General features: G+C 38.2%; 1 protein-coding gene across 3 annotated transcripts in view; it reads left to right on the forward strand.

Moving 5' to 3' along the window:
* The first annotated feature begins 807 nt into the window (after positions 1-807).
* The window catches only part of CHIC2 (cysteine rich hydrophobic domain 2), a 59,825-nt gene continuing 39,178 nt past the window's right edge, over positions 808-21,454 (forward strand). Inside the window, exons 1-3 of one of the 3 annotated variants that reach the window (XM_003806468.6) lie at positions 808-5,118; positions 19,988-20,042; positions 20,183-20,338. In XM_003806468.6, the coding sequence (XP_003806516.1) occupies positions 5,000-5,118; positions 19,988-20,042; positions 20,183-20,338 (330 nt within the window). In that variant the 5' untranslated portion in view covers positions 808-4,999. The remainder of the gene's footprint in view (positions 5,119-19,987; positions 20,043-20,182; positions 20,339-21,454) is intronic. The other 2 variants (XM_055111560.2, XM_063603822.1) reach the window with 2 other exon arrangements.

Below are 21,454 nucleotides of genomic sequence, written 5' to 3' on the forward strand. Positions count from 1 at the left end.
GTGGCTCATGCCTATAATCTCAGTACTTTTGGGAGACGAAGGTGGGTAGATTACTTGAGCCCAGGAGTTGGAGACTAGCCTGGGCAACATGGTGAAACCCCATCTCTACAAAAAATATAAAAATTAGCTGGATGTGGTGGTGCATGCCTGCATTCCCAGCTACTCGGGAAGCTGAAGTGGGAGCATTGCTTGAGCCCAGGGAGGTTGAGGCTGCAGTGAATGGTGATTGTACCTCTGTCTCAATAAATAAATAATAAATAAATAACTATTGGACTGCAGTGAATGGTGATTGTACCTCTGTCTCAATAAATAAGTGAAATGAAATGAAATGAAATATCCTTCTTAATAAACTGGTAAACCTGTTTCCCCAAGTTCTGTGAGCCGCTCTAACAAATTAGTTGAACCTGAGGAGGGTGTTGTGGGAACCCCAATTTATAGCTGGTCAGTCAGAAGTTCTGGAGACCTGGACTTGTGACTGGTGTTTGAAGTGGAGGGTGCAGTCTTGCGGACTGAGCCCTCAACCTGTGGGATTTGATGCTATCTCCAGGTAGAGAGTGATGGAATTGAATTAGGACATACAGCTGGTGCCCACTGCAGAATTGATTGCTTGCTTGTTGGTGGGGAAAACCCCCCAACACATCTGGTCACAGAGAGTCTTCTGTGTTGGTTGTTGTTGTTAAGCAGGAGAATAGGAAAAAGCACATTGAGTATATTTTCCACACAAATAGGCTGCCATACAAAATACCATAGACTGTGTCTTAGTCCCTTTGGGCTGCTATAATCAAATATCATAAACGATGTGACTTATAAACAAACATTTATTTCTCATAGCTTTGGAAACTTGGAAGTCCAAGATCAAATGGCTGGTAGCTTTGTTTTCTGGTGAGGGGCTTTGTCCTTGTATATGGTTGTCTTCTTGCTGTGTTCTAAGATAGTGGAAGGGGCAAACCAGCTCTCTGGAGCCTCTTTTGTGAGAGCACTAATCCCATTCATGAGGGCTCAGCCTTCATAACCTAATCACCTCCCAAAGGCCCTAATATTTCCTAATACCATCACCTTGAGGGCTAGGATATCAACATACAAATTTGGGGGGATGTAAACATTCAGTACATCGTAGCCTGGGTGGCTTAAACAACAGAAATTTAGCTCACAGTTCCTGATGATTTGGTTTCTGGTGAGAGTTCTCTTCCTGGCTTGCAGATGACTGTCTTCTTGCTGTGTCCCCATGGCACAGAGAGATCGAAAACTATCTAGTATTTCTTCTTGTAAGGGCACAAATTCCATCATGGGGGCCCCAGCCTCTTGACCTCATCTCAACCTAATTACCTCCAAAGGCTCCATTTCCAAATACCATTACATTGAGGGTTAGGGCTTCAACATATGAATTTGGGGGTGGGGGACAAAATTCAGTCCATAGTACATGCACGATCTCATTTGATCTTCCAGAACCCCATGACATAGTTTCCATTTGAAGATGAAGAAAAGGAAGCTTAGAAAGGTGAAGCTGCCAATGGCCACTCTGCTAGGTAGAAATGGAACTGGGAAGTTTTCAAGTCTAAGGAATTAACTAAGGAATATTTGCCTTAAAAACAAGTCTTGTTGACTCCTGAGGCCTGACATTATCCAGTTTGGTTCTGAGCCATTTGGTCTAAAGGTAAATATGAAAATATGTGAGGCAAGAATATAAAGAGAAACTCCAATGAAGAGGAGGCTATGGAGGGATGGGCACTTAGCAGGGTGCAAGTGAGTACCTGGACACAGAGGGAGAGGATCCTGGAAAAGCGGCTTATCTCCAGGAAGAAATTGGGGGAGGAGTTTTACAGGAAACTGGATCTTGGAAGGTTGGCAGGGCGGAGGTGGAGGGTTGGAATTACGATGTCAACTCTCATCAGGAAAATGTTTGACTCATGTTCGCTCACCCCTTTGGCCTTCTTCCTAGGTCCCACACCCTTTTGCTGGCTCTGACAGGTTTTTCAGAACAGGAAAAAGAAGAAAACACACACACACACACACAGACACACACACAGAAAGGAAAAAAGAAAAAGAAAAGGCAATTCCCTCCCTCCACCGTATACCCAGGCAGTGGGAGTTACAAAGATCTCTCTGTTGAATAGATCTTAGAATAAGAACATTTCTCCCACATCGAGCCAGTGTGAAGATAAGAGTGAGGTTCTCACAGTCCTCTGAAGCCTAATTAAGTCATAGTGTTCTGGAAAGAGCACTAGTAACACTATATCTCAATTCAGATAACATTTATTAAGCTCCTTTTCTGAAGCAGGAACTGTGGAAGGTGCTGGAGTTCTAAGGAGCTCTGTGTGGCTTCCTCCGTCTTTGGGAAGTTGTCAGCTATGTGATGATTTAGATACTTTGGGGCACTAGCCCCTTATCTTGGCCACTGTTTCTACATAAGGGTGAATTCTCAGCCACAGCCAGGTGTGGGCTGTGCCAGGACATACTGACCTTATTTCCTCTTATTCTCTTTCTTATCTTCCCATTTGCAGCTGTTCCTTTAACTGAGTGCAGCCACTAGTCTCCTGGTTCCTGCCAAGAAGGAAATTCAGAGGCTGAGGAGGGAGGATCGCTTGAGCTGACGAGTTCAAGGCTGCAGTGAGCTATGATGGTGCCACTGCACACCAGCCTAGGTGAGAGAGTGAGACTCTGTCTTTAAAAAAAAAAAAAAAGACATTCAGGAAAGCTTGGACCACCAGTACACTCAATCAGACCATTAAATCTTAAATCGTCACATGGCCTTGAGAAAGCCACATAGCATCTCTGAAATATAGCATATCATAGCATCTCTGAAACATAGCATATCTGAAAATAAATACACCCTCTTTGCTTACCTCACAGGTTCTTGGGGGAATATTAAATGATATATTATGCACGTGCTTTATAAGCAGTAAAATATTACATAATGCTGTGGTAACCCTCATAGGGTTGATAAGCTAGGGAGCCTTAAGCATCACCTATTGCCCCGTATTTATTGTGTGCTGGGCCCTCTTCTAGGCACTTCACCGATCTTAAGCCCTTGAATCTGCTGAGCATCCCAATGGGGCAGCTACTGAACAGGGAGGTTAAGTGGCTTGTCTAGGGTCACACAGTAAGTGGCAGAGCTGAGATTCAAGGCCAGGTAGTCAGGTTCCAGAACACACATTGTTAAACACCAGACCAAGCTGCCTCCTGTGTGCCCCACTGACACTTCCTGTGTCCTCCTCCATGAGCCCCTTGCAGAGATGACAATTGCTTGCCTTAACAATAGATAAGCTACCAGAAGGCAGGGCCTGTGCCTCATTCACACACGTCCACAGTGCCTGCCACATAGCTAGAGTTCAGTAGATATTTGTTGAATGAACAAATACCCTCCAGGGAGGGATACAATAAGTCTGATACAACTACTGTATTTTTCCTTCATTTTTTCTTGGCTAACCACACTCATTTCCTTCAGTTGTTTCCAAAAGGAGGTTGGCATCTTTCACTGTCCTCATTGACCTCCTTTGCACTTTCTCCACGTCAACAGTGACCCATCTAAAGCCGACTACTGTGACATGAACACTGCACTTGAAGAGCCTGACCAGCGCTGGGCTCAGTAGAACTATCCTTTCTTCTCCCATGGTGTATCCTCACTGTCCAGGACTCTCTTCTCAGAAGCCCACTCCTTCCCCTGTACTGTTTATATGCTTAATGAAACCAAGTACCCAAAGTGACCGTTCAACTGTTACTAGGCAGCTAAGTAGACTCCATTAAACCTTTTCCTTCCTTCCTCCCCTTCTTTCTTTCTCTCCCATTCTTCTTTCATTCTTCTCGTCCTTCCTTCTATCCTTTCTTCCTTCCTGCCTCCTTTTCTTCCTCTCCTCTGCCCTTTCTTTCAGGTCTTTTTTGTGGTAGGAACTGGTAAGAAAAGGAAAGGAATTCCCTAAGATTTTAAGGAAACAACAACAAAAACCAGGTTATGTTTGGTGAGGGAGTTGGGGCAAGAAACTGCATCTTCTAATATGGAATCCAGGTAATTTATCAGTTTTTTTTCATAGCATGACTACGGTGAGATTTCTTGTAAGAAAAAAAAAAAATACCAGCATCGCTGGCCTCATATATTGGATTATACTTAAGGGGATCAAAGGACAAGATGTTTGAATTTGGAGATGTCTTGAAAAATCCTGTGGTGAGCACAAATGTTTGCAGTGTCTCTGCTGGACTCCTCAAATTGGGAAAAAAGAGACTCTGGTTCTCATCATAGACTCAAAACCTGAGGAAAAGCGAGATGCGATTATTAGATAAACTGGCAATGACACGCACAAAAATGTGTCTATTCCAGCCAGGGCTTTTCTTTTCAGTTGTTTGTTTTGGTTAGAGATGACTTTGGGGAACTGCATGTCCCACTGGACATTCCAAGCTGCGTTGTCGGAGTCGCGGGTCGCGGCCTCCAGTCAGCGGAGCCGCCGCCCCCAGGGTCCGCCACCCAGAAGCCGGCGGAGGGGGGCCCGCCTGCGGGAGCGCGCGCCCCGGTCGCCGTCTGCGGGTAGAAGCAGAGGAAAGACGGTGGCCAGGGAGCGCGCGAGGCCGCACGTGCGCGCGCCCGCCCGCCCGCCAGCCTGTCCGCTCGCCCACGCGCCCACGCACGCGCCCGCCCGCCCGCGGGAAGTCTCGCGATGCCGTAGCCGGCTGCTCCCGCTGCGGGTGGCTCGGGCTGTTGCTGTGGTTGCCTGAGTTGCTGCTGCTGCGGCGGCGGCAGCGGCGGCTGTGCTTGTGGAGGTGTCGGCCTCTGGGCGGATGTTGACATTGTGTTGTTGTTATTGCTGATGGTAATGGCGGCGGCGGTGGCGGCGACGGTCCAGACCCCATCTCCTCTGTAGCCGGAGCCGAGACAGCCGACAGCGAACTCCGCGGCCTCGGAGCCGGCGGCAGCGGCGACTCCCCTCAGCCTCCGCCGCCTCGCCCGCCGGTACCCCGGCGCCAACCCCGGGAGTCAGGCCCTTTGGGCAGGGGAGCTCGGAGGCTCAGGATGGCGGATTTCGACGAAATCTATGAGGAAGAGGAGGACGAAGAGCGGGCCCTGGAGGAGCAGCTGCTCAAGTACTCGCCGGACCCGGTGGTCGTCCGCGGCTCCGGTCACGTCACCGTGTAAGGCCCGGAGGAGGGCGAGGGCGGGAGGTGCGGGCTGGGTGGGCCCCGTTACTCCACGGGAGCCCCGTTTCCCCTGTGTCCGTCTGGTGTCGGGGGCCTTCCGAAAGAGTAGGCGACCAGGAAGTGAGAACTTGGCTTATTTTCATTTGTTTGGGTCTCCGAAGTGGGGACGGACGCTGTCCTTCCTCCTCCACACACCCCTTTAGCAGGCCCTACAGGCCCGGGCGATGTGACGATCCCAGTAGGCACGGGTTTTCATTAGGGTCTGCCCTGCGGGCCACCCTTCCTCTTCAGGGTGGAAGTACGTGTATTGACAGGGAGCCTCCTTGTTTTCTCGCCCAGTTACCCTGTGGTTGTCTGTGCCTTTGCACCCAGTGACATGGCTCAGAGGCCAGATCTGGGCCGTGTGAGACCCCAGTGACAATTGGCAGCGAAGCTCCGTTTCGTGTCTATTTCACACATACCCACAGGTCTCCCAGTTTTTCCACTAATTTCCGCAGAACTAATGCAAGTTCTTGTAATTGTACGTGATAAAAATATATAGTTGAACACAAATTTAAGATATACAGAAAGAAATATGTTTACAACACCAACAACAACAACAACTACGTGAGGGACATACACTCTGCTCAGGTTACTGAGGGAAAATTGTAGTCCTGAAGCTCCTCCTTGGGGCACGAACTTGGGGCTTGTTAATTTGGAAAGTCCCACTAGTAACATTAAAAGTCTGATATCAATAAGGAATGAAAGCTTTCGGAAAGACCATGACAAATAAAGGAATGTGAAGCCTTGAACCAAATAATGAGCTGTCCGGAAGCAGGAAGTTTTGTAATGTTTCACTATGAAGTCCACAGTTTTGTACCGCTTGATGTATTACATTGATACTCTCTCATTTTAGATCTCTTGTTCAAATAATAGATCAGACTTCCATACTTGTCAGGTATCTCTGTACTTCTTCACCTTTTCAGTAAAACAAAAGAGCCAGCAAGTCTGAGAATGTCTGGAATAGTCTTCATTATATTTTGGTGAAGAGTGAGTGGGATGTGCTGTGAATAACTTAGGGAAACAGTAAGACTTCTCATATAAGTTTGTCAGCAAAATAATTGCATTTCTCGTATGACCAGCCATATTGTTGTTTGAGTATGCTTATGTAATGCTTTAATTTCTTTAGTACCTGTTAGTTTATATTCAGGTGACTTAACAGGGTTAAAACACTGCATAATTGCCATCACAACACCATGACAAGACAGTGGAATTTAATTCACCACAATAATACTTTCTAAGTGTTGTCACCAGCTTAAGAAGTATAACCAAATATCATGGATATTAAACTTTTAACATATATCACAGAATTCATAACCTGTCATTTGATTTTATTTTGACTTTTAGGACCTTTTTGCACTGTTTTAAGCCTAAGGAGTATGTGGATGCTTAAAGAAGTGATTTCCAAACTTTGTCATGCCATCTCTCCCTCCTTCTACATTCCTCATGTCAAAGAAAAGCTGGAGAATTTTGTCATTTAAAAAGGCGCCGCTGTAGTTATAATGTTTCCTCTGTTAAGGAGAAGAAAAGCTAAGCACTTTGTTGGGCAAGTGGAAAATGCAATAGTGGGCAAAGTGCTCAGAACCTAGGTAATCAGTAAACTTGATTGTAGTTGGCTACATGGAGAGGTTAATAGGGTAGAAAATAATTATTAGTGGTTTTCAAACTTAGCTGTCCATTAGAATCCTGGGTGTCTTTAAAAAAAGACCATTGTCTTTGCTCCACCCCAGGCCAGTTGAAGGCCAAATACTAAGTGAGGGTCCTAGGAGTGGATAGTTAAAATAATAAATAAAATAAATAAATAAATAAATAAATAAAATCTCACAGGTGATTCTAATGTGTAGCCAAGATTGAAAACTATTCCAGGTTATAGGGAGGGACTATCTATCATCAATAAACAGTATGCCTTTCTACATTGTGAGTTAAATCTCTGATTTTCCTCAGCAACTTCCTTCTTCTCCCATTTGTCTTGGTTCTAGGCTCTGGGTTAAAATCTATCTCAGCTACTTCCTGGATAAATTGTTTATTCATGACCTTTAGTTGAGATGGGGATAGTTATAGTCGATACCTTTTGAGATTATTAAGGATTAAATGAGATAGTACATGAAAAGAATTTATTGCACTGTGTGGTACTATGTTCAATAGATACTAGTTTTTATTATTCTCCTCCTCAGATATAGTTTTCCACTTTGAGAAACAGGTGTAAAACAAAGTACTAAAAAATTAGAACTGCCATTATCAAACATAACAATGATTCACCTTAGTCTTATTTTTCCATTTCTAAGCAATGTGTATGTGCTTAAATTACTGTGTTTGAAGTATTTTGATGACAATAAGGATCTTTCTGCATTGAAAACTTAACCTGTTTTGTGGCAACGTAGGTAATAATAGAAAACTTTTTTTTTAACATGGCTCTGTCATGCATAATTCCCAGGCACACTAGCACACCATGCCAGTGGGTAGCCCAGTTAACATCTATAAAGGTTTTTAGAATTGGTGCATATGTATTACTATAACTGTTGAGCACATTCAATTTTTCTTGCTTTAAATATAAATGGGAAGAGCTATTAGAACAGTTGTAGTAAGACTGGCTAAATTTAACACCCCCTCCCCCACCTTTTTTTTTAATTAGGTGCTGATCAGAGCAGTCTTCCCTTACCAATTTGAAAGTAATTGACCATGTAAACTGAATCATCTGTAGTCTAGATCAGTCTAGAAGGATATAGATCAATCCATATGTTTTTCACAGATGAACTTTTGAGTAGCCCTTTACAATTGACTATTTCTGCTCTTTTTTTCTACTTTAATATATTACAATATTACTGTTTACTTTAGAAACTTGTATTCTCACGTGATGTGATTGGCATGTCATTGTGGTGATGTGAGAAAGAAAGTTACCTTCCATTCTCTAGGTTAGTCTCTAGGCATAATCAGATTTTTGTGACATAGGATGCAACATGTTTAATTTGCCTAAAGTCTGCTTTAAAGTGGCTTTTAATACAAATATTTTCCTTTTTTTTTTACTACAAATGTTTTCATCTTGACCCCCAAATCAGACTTACTTTTTATACTTCTCTCATGATCAGTATTCTTTTCTGACATTCTTCTGTTTAAGTATAATATTTCCCTTCATTGTTAGATTTCTAGGTAGCAATATGGGGAAATCTTGTGCAGAAGCATATTTTGAGGAAAGTGGTATTGGAAGGAAGGAAAATAAATGATAAATTCCTGTTATTGCATAGTATTTAGGTACATGTAACCTAAAAGGCTTACAGTCACCATTCAATTAAAAGTAGATTTCCTTTTTGCTTTCATGGTGACTTCTCATATAATTGACGATGAGGAAAAATAGTTTCCAAAATAAACAGTAATACTGTAAAAAGACTATTAGGTAGTCTTGACCAGATTGGTTAATATTTTAAAATTATGGAGTTCCTTATGCTTCAAAATATATTTGCAAAATATGTTGATCATTTATTGAAGAGTTTTGTTTTTCACAGTGATAACTCTAAAGGATGTGTCAGTCTAAAAGTTAGAATTTAAAAGTAGTTTTAGGCCAATATTTCCTAGGTAATCTGTCATTATAACAGACATTATTTGCTCCCATCTCCACTTTCTACCCTTCTTGTATCAGAATCAAACTTGGGGCTTTCCTAGAGTATGTATAATCTTTGACTTCTAACTCAAGCCCTGTCATAGAGCCAAGTTATTTTGCTGAGGTTTGTTTCTAATGTTATTCTCTTGTAATTTTACCGTGTCTTCATGTACTCTCTTCTGAGGTGTAATCTTACCATCTCCACAAATAATTCCTTATCCTTCAACACCAGTTTTTATCAATGGCTGTCGGAAACCACTTTTTGCTTGTTTTCATTCCAGATATGTTATGGAAGATTAAAGATTTAGAAATGTGACTTGAAAATGTTTGGGAACTACACTGGGATGGAATATGATTTTTGAATAAGAGACATCACAAGAACACCTTAGTGTTTATTGATCTTTCAAATGGTAGAGTTAGTAAAAAATTGTCTTGAAATGTGTCAGTATTTCAGGACTGCTACTAGATGCTGTGGTTAGCAGTAAGAGACCTGAATGTGAGTTGCCAAATTACAGAATCATGTCAATAAAACAATTTTGTTAAACTTTATAATTTCTACTTCTTTCTCCCACCCAGCATAATATTTAAGACACATTCTATTTATTTCTAAAGATTAAGCTCTCTGTTTTGAAATTTTTGAAGGCTTCATTGATGTATCTCCACAGGCTATAAGTTCTTGAGGGCAGAGGTTGTGTTTATTGATCTTTCTTTACTATTTAATATAGTGTCCAGAATATTATAGTTCCTATAATATTTTCTAAATGAATGAAGTAATTGTATACATCTTTGGATTTTGTCAGAATTGCCAAATGAATCACTGTTTTCTTCTCTGCACCTCCGAACAAAGGCAAACAATGTTCTATAATAGAATACTTATCACACTGAAAAGATAAATAGCTCCTCTGTTTTAAAAAATGAAATCTGGTAATTGTGAGGAAATTATCAAATTAAGGTAGATTTTTTTTTATAACTCTTTTTTTTTTTTTCTCCAGAGATTTTTGTTTTCTTTTTTTAGAGACAGAATCTTTCCCTGTCACCTAAGCTGGTGGGCAGGGGCCTGATCACAGCCTACTGTGGCCTTGACCTCCTGGCTGTAGTGATCCTCCTTTCTCAGTCTCTGAAGTAGCTAGAACTACAGGTACACGCTGCTATGCCTAGCTAATTTTTTAAAAAAATTATTTTTTTGGTTTTTGTAGAGATGGGGCTTCACTGTATTGCCAGGCTGGTTTTGAACTCCTGGCTTCAAGTGTTCCTCCTGCCTCAGCCCCCACAAATGCTGGAATTGTATGTATAAACCACCATGCGTGGCTTCCCAGAGATTTTTCTTATTCCATATAGTTTGAGAGGAAATTAATTTGATTATAATTTGGTAATTTGATATAATACATATCTTTGGTAATGTGAAGAAAAAATTCTATGCATTTTATTTGGACGAACTACTAAAACTTCTTAATGCATAGATTTTCTTGAAGAAATGAGAAATATGATAATTAACTGAGGTTTCAAAGTTTTTGCTGTATTTGAATTTGAGAATTTATATGACATTTGGTCCAAAGAGTTCAGTGTTGGATTTTTGCCTACCAAGGGATATGAAATTGATTAGTACTTAAAATTTTATATGAGTAGCTAAGTGGAAAAGAGGGATTAAATGGTGAAAAGTAAATTATATGTAATTATTATGATACTAATCAAATACTATTCTAAATAATTTAAATAAATAATATTACTCTAAAGCAGAATTCCAGCTGGAGTTTATACTGTCAACAGGTTAAAGGCCCAGGATATTAGGCCAGCTGTATTCTCAGAAAGAAATCTTTCAAATCTCTAATAGCTGTGTCTGGCTTAGGTTTCTAATCTGCTATAAAGCTATTTAGATTTTATTAATAAAATTAAGCTTTAAATATAACATGTAGCAACAGATGCTCTTAAGTATCCTTCAAGTATCTTCTGTGTAAGATTGTGTGTGTGTGTGTGTGTGTGTGTATGTATGTGTGTATGTGACTTTTGACCCAATCAGAATATTGGGTCTGGAAGGGAAGAGTCTAGGGATTTTTATTTTTGGTAGGAGTGTTACGTGATTCTATCAGACATATTTGGAAAGTAATAGATGGTACTGTGGAAAAAGTGTGGTCTTTGATATGAGGCAAATTGGTTTCAATTCTCAGTCACTTCCTGACAGTAACCATAAGCAGATTAACCTTTCCGAACTTCAGTTTTTTCATCTGCGAAAGAGATAATATCCACCTTAGAGGTTACATGTGAGAGTCAGAATTTATCTAATTAATAGGCATTCAATAAATTATTACTTATGACATATTTTGATGTTTAACCCTGCATGCACATTTTTTGGTTATTCTTTACCATTTTGTGGGAAGTCAGTCTAAAATGTGAAGTATGCTTTTCTGCTTTAAAACAAGATTCTGAGCATAGCTCAGAATTATCTAATTGACTAGAGGAATCATTTAATCAAAAACGGCTATCAGATTGATACACAGTGATGCCTTAGTGGCCCTGAGGTATGTTGGAGTTTGAGAACCTTCTCTAAATGGCACTTTCATTTAAATTTCATATGTGGGCTGTTCTTTTTGGTTTGCTTTCTTCTGTCTTTGTAATTGGTCAGCTGTTCTTGGAAGCAAAACAACCAACCAGCCTTATTAGAACTGCATATAAAGTAAGAGAAGTTCATCCTGATTGTTGAATGTAGATGCTTGGGTTTTGATGCTTGGGTTTTACAATATTTATTTTGTTTTCTCAGAGTATTTTTTGCTTAATCTTTGATTATCAGCTGTCTTGTTGAGGTTTCCTAATAAGTAATTTAATGAGTATTTGTTAAATGCCCATTTTTCTGCCAGGTATTGCACAAAGCTCTGGGTATATAATGAAACCCAAAATGAAACACACATAGTTTCTGCCCTCATGGAGTTTACAGCTCATAGACAAATTTTATCTGATAAAGTTGCAGTGAAGGAAATGGATGAGATCCTGTGATTGAAAATAATGTGATTAGGAAGAACCTCTCTGAGGAAGCTAACATTTAGGAAGGATGAGAGTCCTGTCAGGAGCCCCTGGATCTGGAGAACAGCAGGTGCCAAGACTCCAAGCCAAAACAAGCTTGACTTGCCTGAGGAACTGAAAGGATACCTCTATATTATGGCTAGAATATAGTGAACAAAGGGGATAATGTCTTGAAATGAGATTGGAGGGTTCAGTAGGGGCCAGAAAGGATTGTAAAGGAATTAGAATGAAATTTAGAAGGTTATAGAAGCAGCTTCCATAAGACATGATAGTGGCCCCAGCTAGGGTGTTGATCTCTAGATTAAAGGAGTTATTACAGTTCTGTGTGTAAACCATCAAATTTCACAGCTTTTCCTATGAGGTATGGAAATACATAGCAGTGGCCACTTTTGCTGTCTAATTCCTCAGTTCTTATGTTTGTTTTGGTCTGTTTATTTTTTAATTTTAGCTTTGTGTAGGCTGAGGTTAAATAACTGGCTACCCTTACTGTTCACTGGGAGTGATTTTGATGGCATACCTGCACTTTCTGTTCTGCTGCTGGGGCAGCTAGTATGCCAAGAGAATAGCACATCCCAGAAGTAGAGAGTCTTTCCCACAAGATCATAGATTTTGAAGTGGGAACCCTCGTAAACGTGATATCCTTTAGCTGTAAGGTGTGTAGTATGTGACAGCCCTCAGTACATGATTCATTAGATTTGAGGAAAAAAATTGTGTTTTTTATATCTTACATTTAAAACTCAGTTGCATCCGTAGGAGCTGAAATGTTCTCACAGTGTCCCTGAAGAATAATTTTTTTGTTCTTAAGCTTTTTTTCTCTCCCACTATCTACTTAGGATAGAGTTGGTTGGACTTGAAGGTAACCTAACTTTGTTATTTTGATTGATAAAAAAAGTGAATGTACTATATATAGTGAGCTTCCTGCAAGAACTTCTTGTTTTATTCTCTTTGATCTTGCATTGTAGTCATAATGTGGGCCTTGGTTAGTTCAGTGGTGGAGTTCCTATGTACCCAGTCTCCTTTCTTGGTCTTTTCTAAACTGCTCAATTATAAATGTTACTTGAAATGAGTATTTTTGTTAGTCTATATTGTAAATCAATTCAACCATATATTTTGCTTAAATGAACATAATTTAGCATCATTATTTTGCTCTTAAGATTTATAGAAGTATGAAGAATATTCTAAAATATGTATAAATCAGATATACAAAAATCTTTTTTCTGTAGTACAGAAAATTTAAAAGTTGTTAAGTTAGACCAGCTGCATCCCTATATCGCCAGAAGTTAGTTATACTGTGCATTTTCATCAGTATACACTTATATAACTTTCACTGCTTAACAACATATTTAATCTGTTAATAATGGAAATTATAACCTTAATAATTAAAAATTGATAAAATGCTAATGCTAGATTATTATAAGACTATGTATAATGGTGAGGTTTATGATAGAGTAAATTTAACACATGCTTTGGAGAATTAAGTCTTTGATTTCACTAGTTTCCTGAATGAGATTAAACTTTCATAAGACCAGATGAACTCAAATATTGTTCAGAATGTGGTTACAGAGTTAAGATTTTTAGAATTATTCTGAAACCCAAATATACGTCTCCAACTCCAGGGTCTCTGTATCTTTTGTATAAATAGAGTATACTTTCAATTAGATCCCATCCTCCTTGAGCTACATTGATATTCAGACGTATGTTGAATCAACCAGATAAACTTAAAGCATGATTTATATGCATCAAAGTCTGTTAATTTTTTTCCATAGTTATGACTTTATCTCCAAAACTAGCTAAAAATTTGAGTTCATTGAGCTCAAAGTTCAACATTAGGAAATAAGCACTCTCTTCATGTGCCATCTGCATAACCAATGTGTTCAGTTTGAAATTTCTAGTTTATATGCTCATAGGTCTTGTCATATCTGTAGGAACATAAAAATTCTCTGTATCTATAGATTTGTACAGGTTGAATGTCTCAGAATCCAGAATATCCAAAATGGAATTCATAATCTACACCCCAAATCAGCTTCAACGGCAGCCTTCCATTCTCAGTTGATGGCAGATCGAGGACCCTGTTTGTTTAGATCAAAAACTTTTTGATGTATTCTTGATTTTCCTCTTTCTCTTTCACTGCATCCATTCTGTCTTGACATCTTGGCTCTGTCTTCAAAATTTGGCCCTATTTTGCCACCTACACGACTGGAGTGAATTGCCAGTCTCCCTTCTGCCTTACGCTTAATGTATTTCTTAAGTCAGGTATGGTGGCATGTACCTATAATCCCAGCTACACGGGAGGCTGAGGCAGAAAGATCACTTGAGCCCAGGAGTTTGAGACTACACTGGGCAACATAGCAAGAATGCATCTAAATTACAAAAAATATATATATATTTTTTTCTTCCCCCTGTCTCCACCTTTCCACCTTTGCCTCTCCTCTTATACAACCATTTTGGTACATCTGCTATAGTGATCCTTTTAAAACATAAGTCAGTTCAAGTCTTTTCTCTGTATCAGGCCCCTCAAAGGTTCCCCATCTCCTTCAGAGTCCTTTTAATGTTCTACCAGACCCTCCCTGATCTGGCCCATCATTACTTGTCTGGTGATCTCAGTTTCTGCTTACTATTGGCTTCAGTTTATTTTGATTTCTAATTATCGATGGCTTTACTACATCTTGACTTCAATTTAAGCCCTCTCTCAGCTCTGCATGTTACCATCTATTTGTCTTATGTTCAGATACCTCAAGAGAGAGCTGATTGAGTTAGTTAATGTTATCTAAGTTAGGCAGGACTGTTTGGCCTTGCCATTCCATGTGCTGCTACCCAGCCCAGGGATTAGCTGTTCTTAAAGCAGATGCCCACTTGTGATCTAATTAGCCAAAGTATAGGGAGCTCCTAGTTAGGCATGCGGAGTAACAGACTACTCTCTCTAGTATACATGGTTTTGAGCTGTGTAGCATCTTTTCAGATTGTTGTGTTATAATTAATTTAATTATAAGATATTTCTGTTTTAAAAATTTCACTGTTAAAAGTATCACTGTAACTCAGAAGAAAAGAAACATTGAACATATATTTTTGATTAAGGGCAAAACAAGTTGAAGCAGTGGATTCTTGCATTTCTGCATTTAAAAAGCAAAATTCGTTATGAGTTCAAAACATGTCTTAATTTAAAATGATAGCTCAGTAGTGAATGCCAAGAGACCTTGTTAATATGAGGAGATACAAGGAACATAGAAGAAGTTAAAACTGAAGTAAGAAGGACAGAGGATTAGATGGACTTGAACTATGGAAAACATTGAAATGCATTCAAGAAAACTATTGATTAGTGAACCTAAATTTCCTTGTTTACTTATCTTAAAATACCTAGTTAATACCAAATAAAATATTCAAATAAGAAAACAAAATTAGGGTGGTATTGTACATTATAAAATATTTGTCTGCCGAGTGTAGTGGCTCACGCCTGTAATCCCAATACTTTGGGAGGCCAAGGTGGGCGGATCACTTGTCAGGTGTTTGTGACCAGCCTGGCCAACATGGTGAAACCCCGTCTCTACTAAAAATACAAAAATTAGCCCAGCATGGTGGCGAGTGCCTGTAATCCCAGGTACTTGGGAAGCTGAGGCACGAGAATCGCTTGAACCCGGGAGGCAGAGGTTACAGTGAGATGAGACCACGCCACTGCACTCCAGCCTGAACAACAAAGCGAGACTCTGTCTCAAAAAAAAAAAATAAAATACTCGTCAATTATTTAGTTAGCAGGAACTATACATTTCTGAAAAATAGCTCTTATTTAAAAAAAAACAAATGACACAAAATGTCTTTAATACCCCCTCCCTAAAATAACACTGCAGAATACTTGATTATTCATTAACATATCTGTGCCACTGCAGCTATTTTCTCTTGATACATTTCTGGAAGTAGAATTACTGGGTCAAAGGGTAGGAATTTTTTTTTTTTTTTTTTTTTTTGAGACTGAGTCTCACTGTTGTCAGCCCAGGCTGGAGTGCAGTGACGCAATCTTGGCTCACTGCAACCTCCGCCTCCGGGTTCCAGCAATTCTCCTACCTCAGCCTCCTGAGTAGCTGAGATTACAGGTACCCACCACCACATCCAGCTATTTTTGCATTTTTAGTAGTGATGGGGTTTCACCATGTTGGCCAGGTTGGTCTCGAACTCTTGACCTCAGGTGATCCACCTGCCTTGGCCTCCCAAAGTGCTGGGATCACAGGTGTGAGCCACCACACCCAGCCAGGGTAGGAATATTTTTTAAGACCTGTTTTACATACTACCAGATGGCACTCCTGAAAATTCTATCAACTTGCAAGATTTTTGTTCTTTTCAGTTAATATCATGGTATATTGAATTTTCTTCTTCAACATTTTCCTCCATTGAGAAAGATGGTAAAAATACTGAAGATACATAAATAAATCTAAAAATGAAAGGGAGGGAAGGTAAATAAGTTTATGTTCAATGGTATTTCCGTGTTTTTAGTTTGCAAATTTCATTTTTAATGGTTGTTTAATATTCTGTTATATTGAGATAAGATAATTTTCTTAACCATTCCTAAAATGTTGTAAATAGATACATATATATATTTGTGAATAAAGATTCAATGAACTTGTTTATGCATAAATTTAATCCACATTTCAAGTTATTTTTTAGGTAATATTACATTTCTAAAGAGAAAACAAGTATGACAAAGGTATAAATATTTTCAATGCCAAATTAATCTGAAATGGTTGTAACAATTTATAGTTCCATTGACAGTGTGTGATATTTTTCCATCTTGACCTTCTTGCCAACATAAAATATTTTTTAAAATTTAATTAGTCTTGTAGATAACTGAATTAAGATGCCACCTACTTTAAATCATATTTTTAAAAATTATCCAAGTGTTACTTCTGGCTTTTTGGATTAGTAGAATGTTTGGTTATTAGAGTCTGAAGGGGGTTCAGCTTCCTACTCAATGCAGGAATCATTGCTCTTCTTTCAAGTACATCAAATTATTATTTTATGGGATGAAACTTGGCCTTTCTAATACTGTGCTGAGCCAGTTGTACTTTGTCTTAGAATAAAGGAAATTATTTTTACCATATATAAAAAGTTTTATGTAAACTTGTAGGTACATTTATAATGCTGTCAATTGAAAACAAAACATATATGCCATTTTCATTCTAACAATCTCTGCCTCCTGCTGAACTTAAAAAAGAAGCCAGAACTAAGGTATTGTCAAAATTAAGTGGTTTATGTCAAAAATAAATCATTAGAGGTGATATTTTACAGTTATATTATCAAACAAGAAGTGTGACTTTTCCTATCCATTTAATAAAATAAGATGGTCTTGCTAAAATTCTACCTGCTACTATTGTTTTGGTTGGTCTAGATTTGGATTAAAAAAAAAGAAGGTTTTGGCAGGGATGAAAAACATAGCAAAGGAGATATTTGCTGTGGCCTGTGCCAAATAAGAAATTCTGACATTCAAGCTGTTTGCCAGGAGAAAGCATGCTATATGAAAGAAGACTTGCTGAAAAGAGTTGTTTTCAACTACTCTGATGAGAACAGTCTTATTAGTAAAGAAGTGTGTAGGAAAGCCTGGATTGTGGTAGTTTGAATAATGAATGGGAGGTAACGTAAAGATAGTTAATGTAAAGGAGTCTTTCAAAACATTAGTTGAGGAAGGAAAGAAATAGATGCCATCAGACATTGAGAGAGAAGAAGAAATGAGGATTCACATCCTCAGGTGGATAGACTAATTCAGGTTTGTAGGCTATGTTTAAGGAGCCTGAAGCGAGGTAGAAATACAGTGAATTGCAGAGGAGACTGGAGGAGATGCACTCAGAAGTAAATGGTTAGTTTTTGGAAGCTTTCCTCCATTGAGAGATGGTAAAAATACTGAAGATATATAAGTAAATCCAAAAATAAAAGGGAGGGAAGGTAAAGCAGTTTATATTCCATGACATTTTTTTCTCTCAGAGTTGACAACTGTGGTTATTTGCAAAAAAATGTTGGTTGTGAGGATAAAGTGGAGTACCTAAAGACAGGCACAACAACTACGGAGCATGGAAAAGAGAACTTACTGGGGATGAATAAAGATTGTTACAATAATACTCATGAGATTAGAAATAAGATATGTATGTTATATATATATTTATTATTGGTGATACATTTATAAATGTGATTTTTCTCCAGTAGCTCCAGGCAGTGTGAAGAAAGTAAACAATTTAATTGAACCTGGGTTGGCAAGGGACACTGTAGAGATGATTAAAGATGTTTGTTGGAGTATGTTCAAAATGATTGACTATGTAGTTCTGGCAAATAAGGAAGGAAATGGAGTCATAGGGAGCTATGGAGGGGTGGGAAGCAATATATTACAACCAGAGGCCAAAAAACAAATTTAGTAAGGATGGGAGAAATGAAATGATTGATGGCAGTGGTAAGAGAAGAATTTTACAGTTCAGAATTTCAGAGGTGATACAGTCCCAAGTGATGACAATATGCAGAATATATCACAGTGAGTAGGTTGCTGAATTAGATGGAGGTGCAGGAGGTAAAGTTCTTTAGAATAGATAAGGTCAGGAGTGAACTGTAGTTGAGGATTTCTAAGGAAAGAGTGGCATTTCAACAGGGTTTTTGGTTAAAGTGAAGATATATACAAGTATGTGGTGCTTAACTATGGGGACTATTCTGGTAAATGGGTCAGTAGGCAATTTCATCATTGTGCAGACATCACAGAGTGTGTGTATACAAACTTAAAATGGTGTAGCCTACTACACATCTAGGCTATATGGTATAGCCCATAGCCCTTAGGCTACAAACCTGTACAGTATGTTACTGTACTGTGTATTGTAGGCAGTTATAACACAGTGGTAAGTTTTTGTGTATCTAAACATAGAAAAGGTACAGTAAAAATACAGTATTAAAATCTTGTGGGACCACCTTCTAGTATGTCCTGACTGAAACGTTGTTATATGGCACATGACTGTATGTATTTAAGGTTTGTTTTGTTTTTTAAGATAAGATATAAGGAGGTATCCTGATAGCTGCAGATCAACAGATTGAGGGTTTCAAGATCTATCAGGAAAGATAAACTTGAATTTGATGATCATGAGAAAGCAGGATAACAGATTGGAGTGGTTTGCAGAGTTATGACTATAGACTGGAGGAATGTAGAGATAGTGAAATGGATGTATGTGGGATATGAGTAAAACAAGCCTGTTTCAAGATTCCATTTAGATTTAGGTGTAAAGTTGGAGTCCCCCCTTCAAAACTTTACAGTGTATTACATGAACTTTCAAAATTATCTCAAATTATATAAAAGTAAAATTGGTCTCGTGTGTGATTTCTTAAGGAAACAAAGGAAGCTGTAAAAGCCGTAAAAGCCTGTACTGAAGTGTTGCATGGAATGTGCTCAGTAGTTGTGATTTGAATGAATTCTGTGTTCTCCAAGTACTGGTAGACTTCTAATAGATAAAAGCAAGATAGGTTGTTTTTATTATGTCTTTTATCTTCTTGTTATATTTACCGTTCTTTGAAAAGAGTTTAAATCTTTTATCAATTCTAAAGCCATGGAATATTTTAACCATGATTCAAGAAAAGGTCTTTTAGGTAATAGGAATAGATATAGGTATAGTACACGTCTACATTTTCTTTCATACCATCTAATGCACTGACAAATAGGTGTTGAATGGAACCTAAGACGGTTCTTGGTAGCACTTTGTCCATTCCTACTTTTTTATTTTTTCTCTCCCTTTTTCCTTATTCTTCCCCTCCTCACTCTTTTTCCTGCATTTTTCCTTCTCATCTTATTGCTTGTGTAGGACACCTGCTAAAATTCACAGCTATTGTTTGTTTCCACCAATAACATTAAAAGCTGGAAAAAATCACTATCCCACCCATTAAAATAGTATGCTTTGTAGTTACTTTTTAAAATATAAAGTTGGTAGCTCAAATTAAATGAACCATTTATATTTTTGTTTACATACTGCTGGTTAATTAACATTCAGCCCCTTATCATTATGCAAAAGTTTCCATTTAACTGCTAAAATAATTGTTACATTTCATAAATTGCTTGTTACAGTTATTTTATCTCAAACTTCCATTTTATGTCTCAAACTTCCTCCGTATGTGAAAATGCTTTCTATTGACTTGACCTTTAAATTAAATGGTCTACATTTTTGGCAACAATAACATGTAATAACATATTCTTCTTATTTTTTAAAATAGATTTGGACTGAGCAACAAATTTGAATCTGAATTCCCTTCTTCATTAACTGGAAAAGTGAGTGTCTCATTTATGTACTATTTGTATGCCTCAAAATGAAAGTTTTTTTCTGAGAAAATTAGAAAAAAGTATGCTCATCAGTCATGTTTTTTGACATTAATATTGCATTGTTATTATTTCTTAAAATTTTTCTTTAGGTAGCTCCTGAAGAATTTAAAGCCAGCATCAACAGAGTTAACAGTTGTCTTAAGAAGAACCTTCCTGTTAATGTACGTTGGCTACTTTGTGGCTGCCTTTGTTGCTGCTGCACATTAGGTTGCAGTATGTGGCCAGTTATTTGCCTCAGTAAAAGAGTAAGTTGAATTATATATTTTAATTTAAATTTAGAAGTGGACAAGCAAGTCTTGCATTTATCTAGTTTTTATTTTTTGTATTGAATGAATCACGCTATCCTGAATAAAATATGAAAATAATCTGATCCAGGAGAGGAGTGAGTCAGTAAAGTTACTATATATCCAAGTGCTGTTATTAAATAGCCATCTAAAAATTATATTTATAATTTTAGGAGCAAGGAGTAGTGTATGGCATTGTCTGTATCTGTACATTGATGGTGGTGTGGTATAGTGATCAAGGATGCTGGCTTCAGCTCTACCACTTTTCTCTGTGACCTTAGGCACGTTTCCTAACCTCTTTAAACCCTACTTGACACAACTGTAAAATGTTCACCTACTACTTGAATATAAAGGTAAAATGAAAATGTTTGGAAAACTCTTAGCTGAATATCTCAAAGGAAGTGGTTAATAAGTATTAATTAATAGTATTCTTACTGACTGTAAGATAGTACCCATACAAGAAATAAAATGGTTACAATGGTTGTTTCTTGTTGGTAAGATTATGGGACATTCTTTTCTGCTTTTTATATTTTACAAGTTTCCTGTAGTGAGCACAAAGTGATTCTGTAATCAGAAAAAATAATTTCAAAGACTCATTATTTTGACTGCTTATAATAAAAAATTCTGGCCAGGCACAGTGGCTCATGCCTGCAATTTTAACACTTTGGGAGGCCAAGGCGGGCGGATCACTTGAGGTCAGAAGTTCAAGACCAGTCTGGCGTACATGGTAAAACCCTGTCTCTACTAAAAATGCAAAAAATTAGCCAGGCGTGGTGGCGGGTGCCTGTAATCCCAGTTAGTCAGGAGGCTGAGGCAGGAGAATCGCTTGAACCTGGAGGGCGAAGGTTGCAGTGAGCTGAGATCGTGCCATTGCACTCCAGCCTGGGCAACAATAGTGAAACTCTGTCTCAACAAACAAATAAACAAAATTTTAAGATGTTGGTAGAGATATGACAAATTATTATAGATTGAATGTATTATATTCTTGTTAAAATTTTTAAAAATTGTATTTATATGTATAAAAATGATACTTAAAAAAATTTTTTTTAAATAAATAAATTTTATTTTTTAAAAAAC

The sequence above is a fragment of the Pan paniscus genome, chromosome 3 (genome assembly GCF_029289425.2).
Source record: "Pan paniscus chromosome 3, NHGRI_mPanPan1-v2.0_pri, whole genome shotgun sequence".
Classification (NCBI taxonomy): Eukaryota; Metazoa; Chordata; class Mammalia; order Primates; family Hominidae; genus Pan; species Pan paniscus.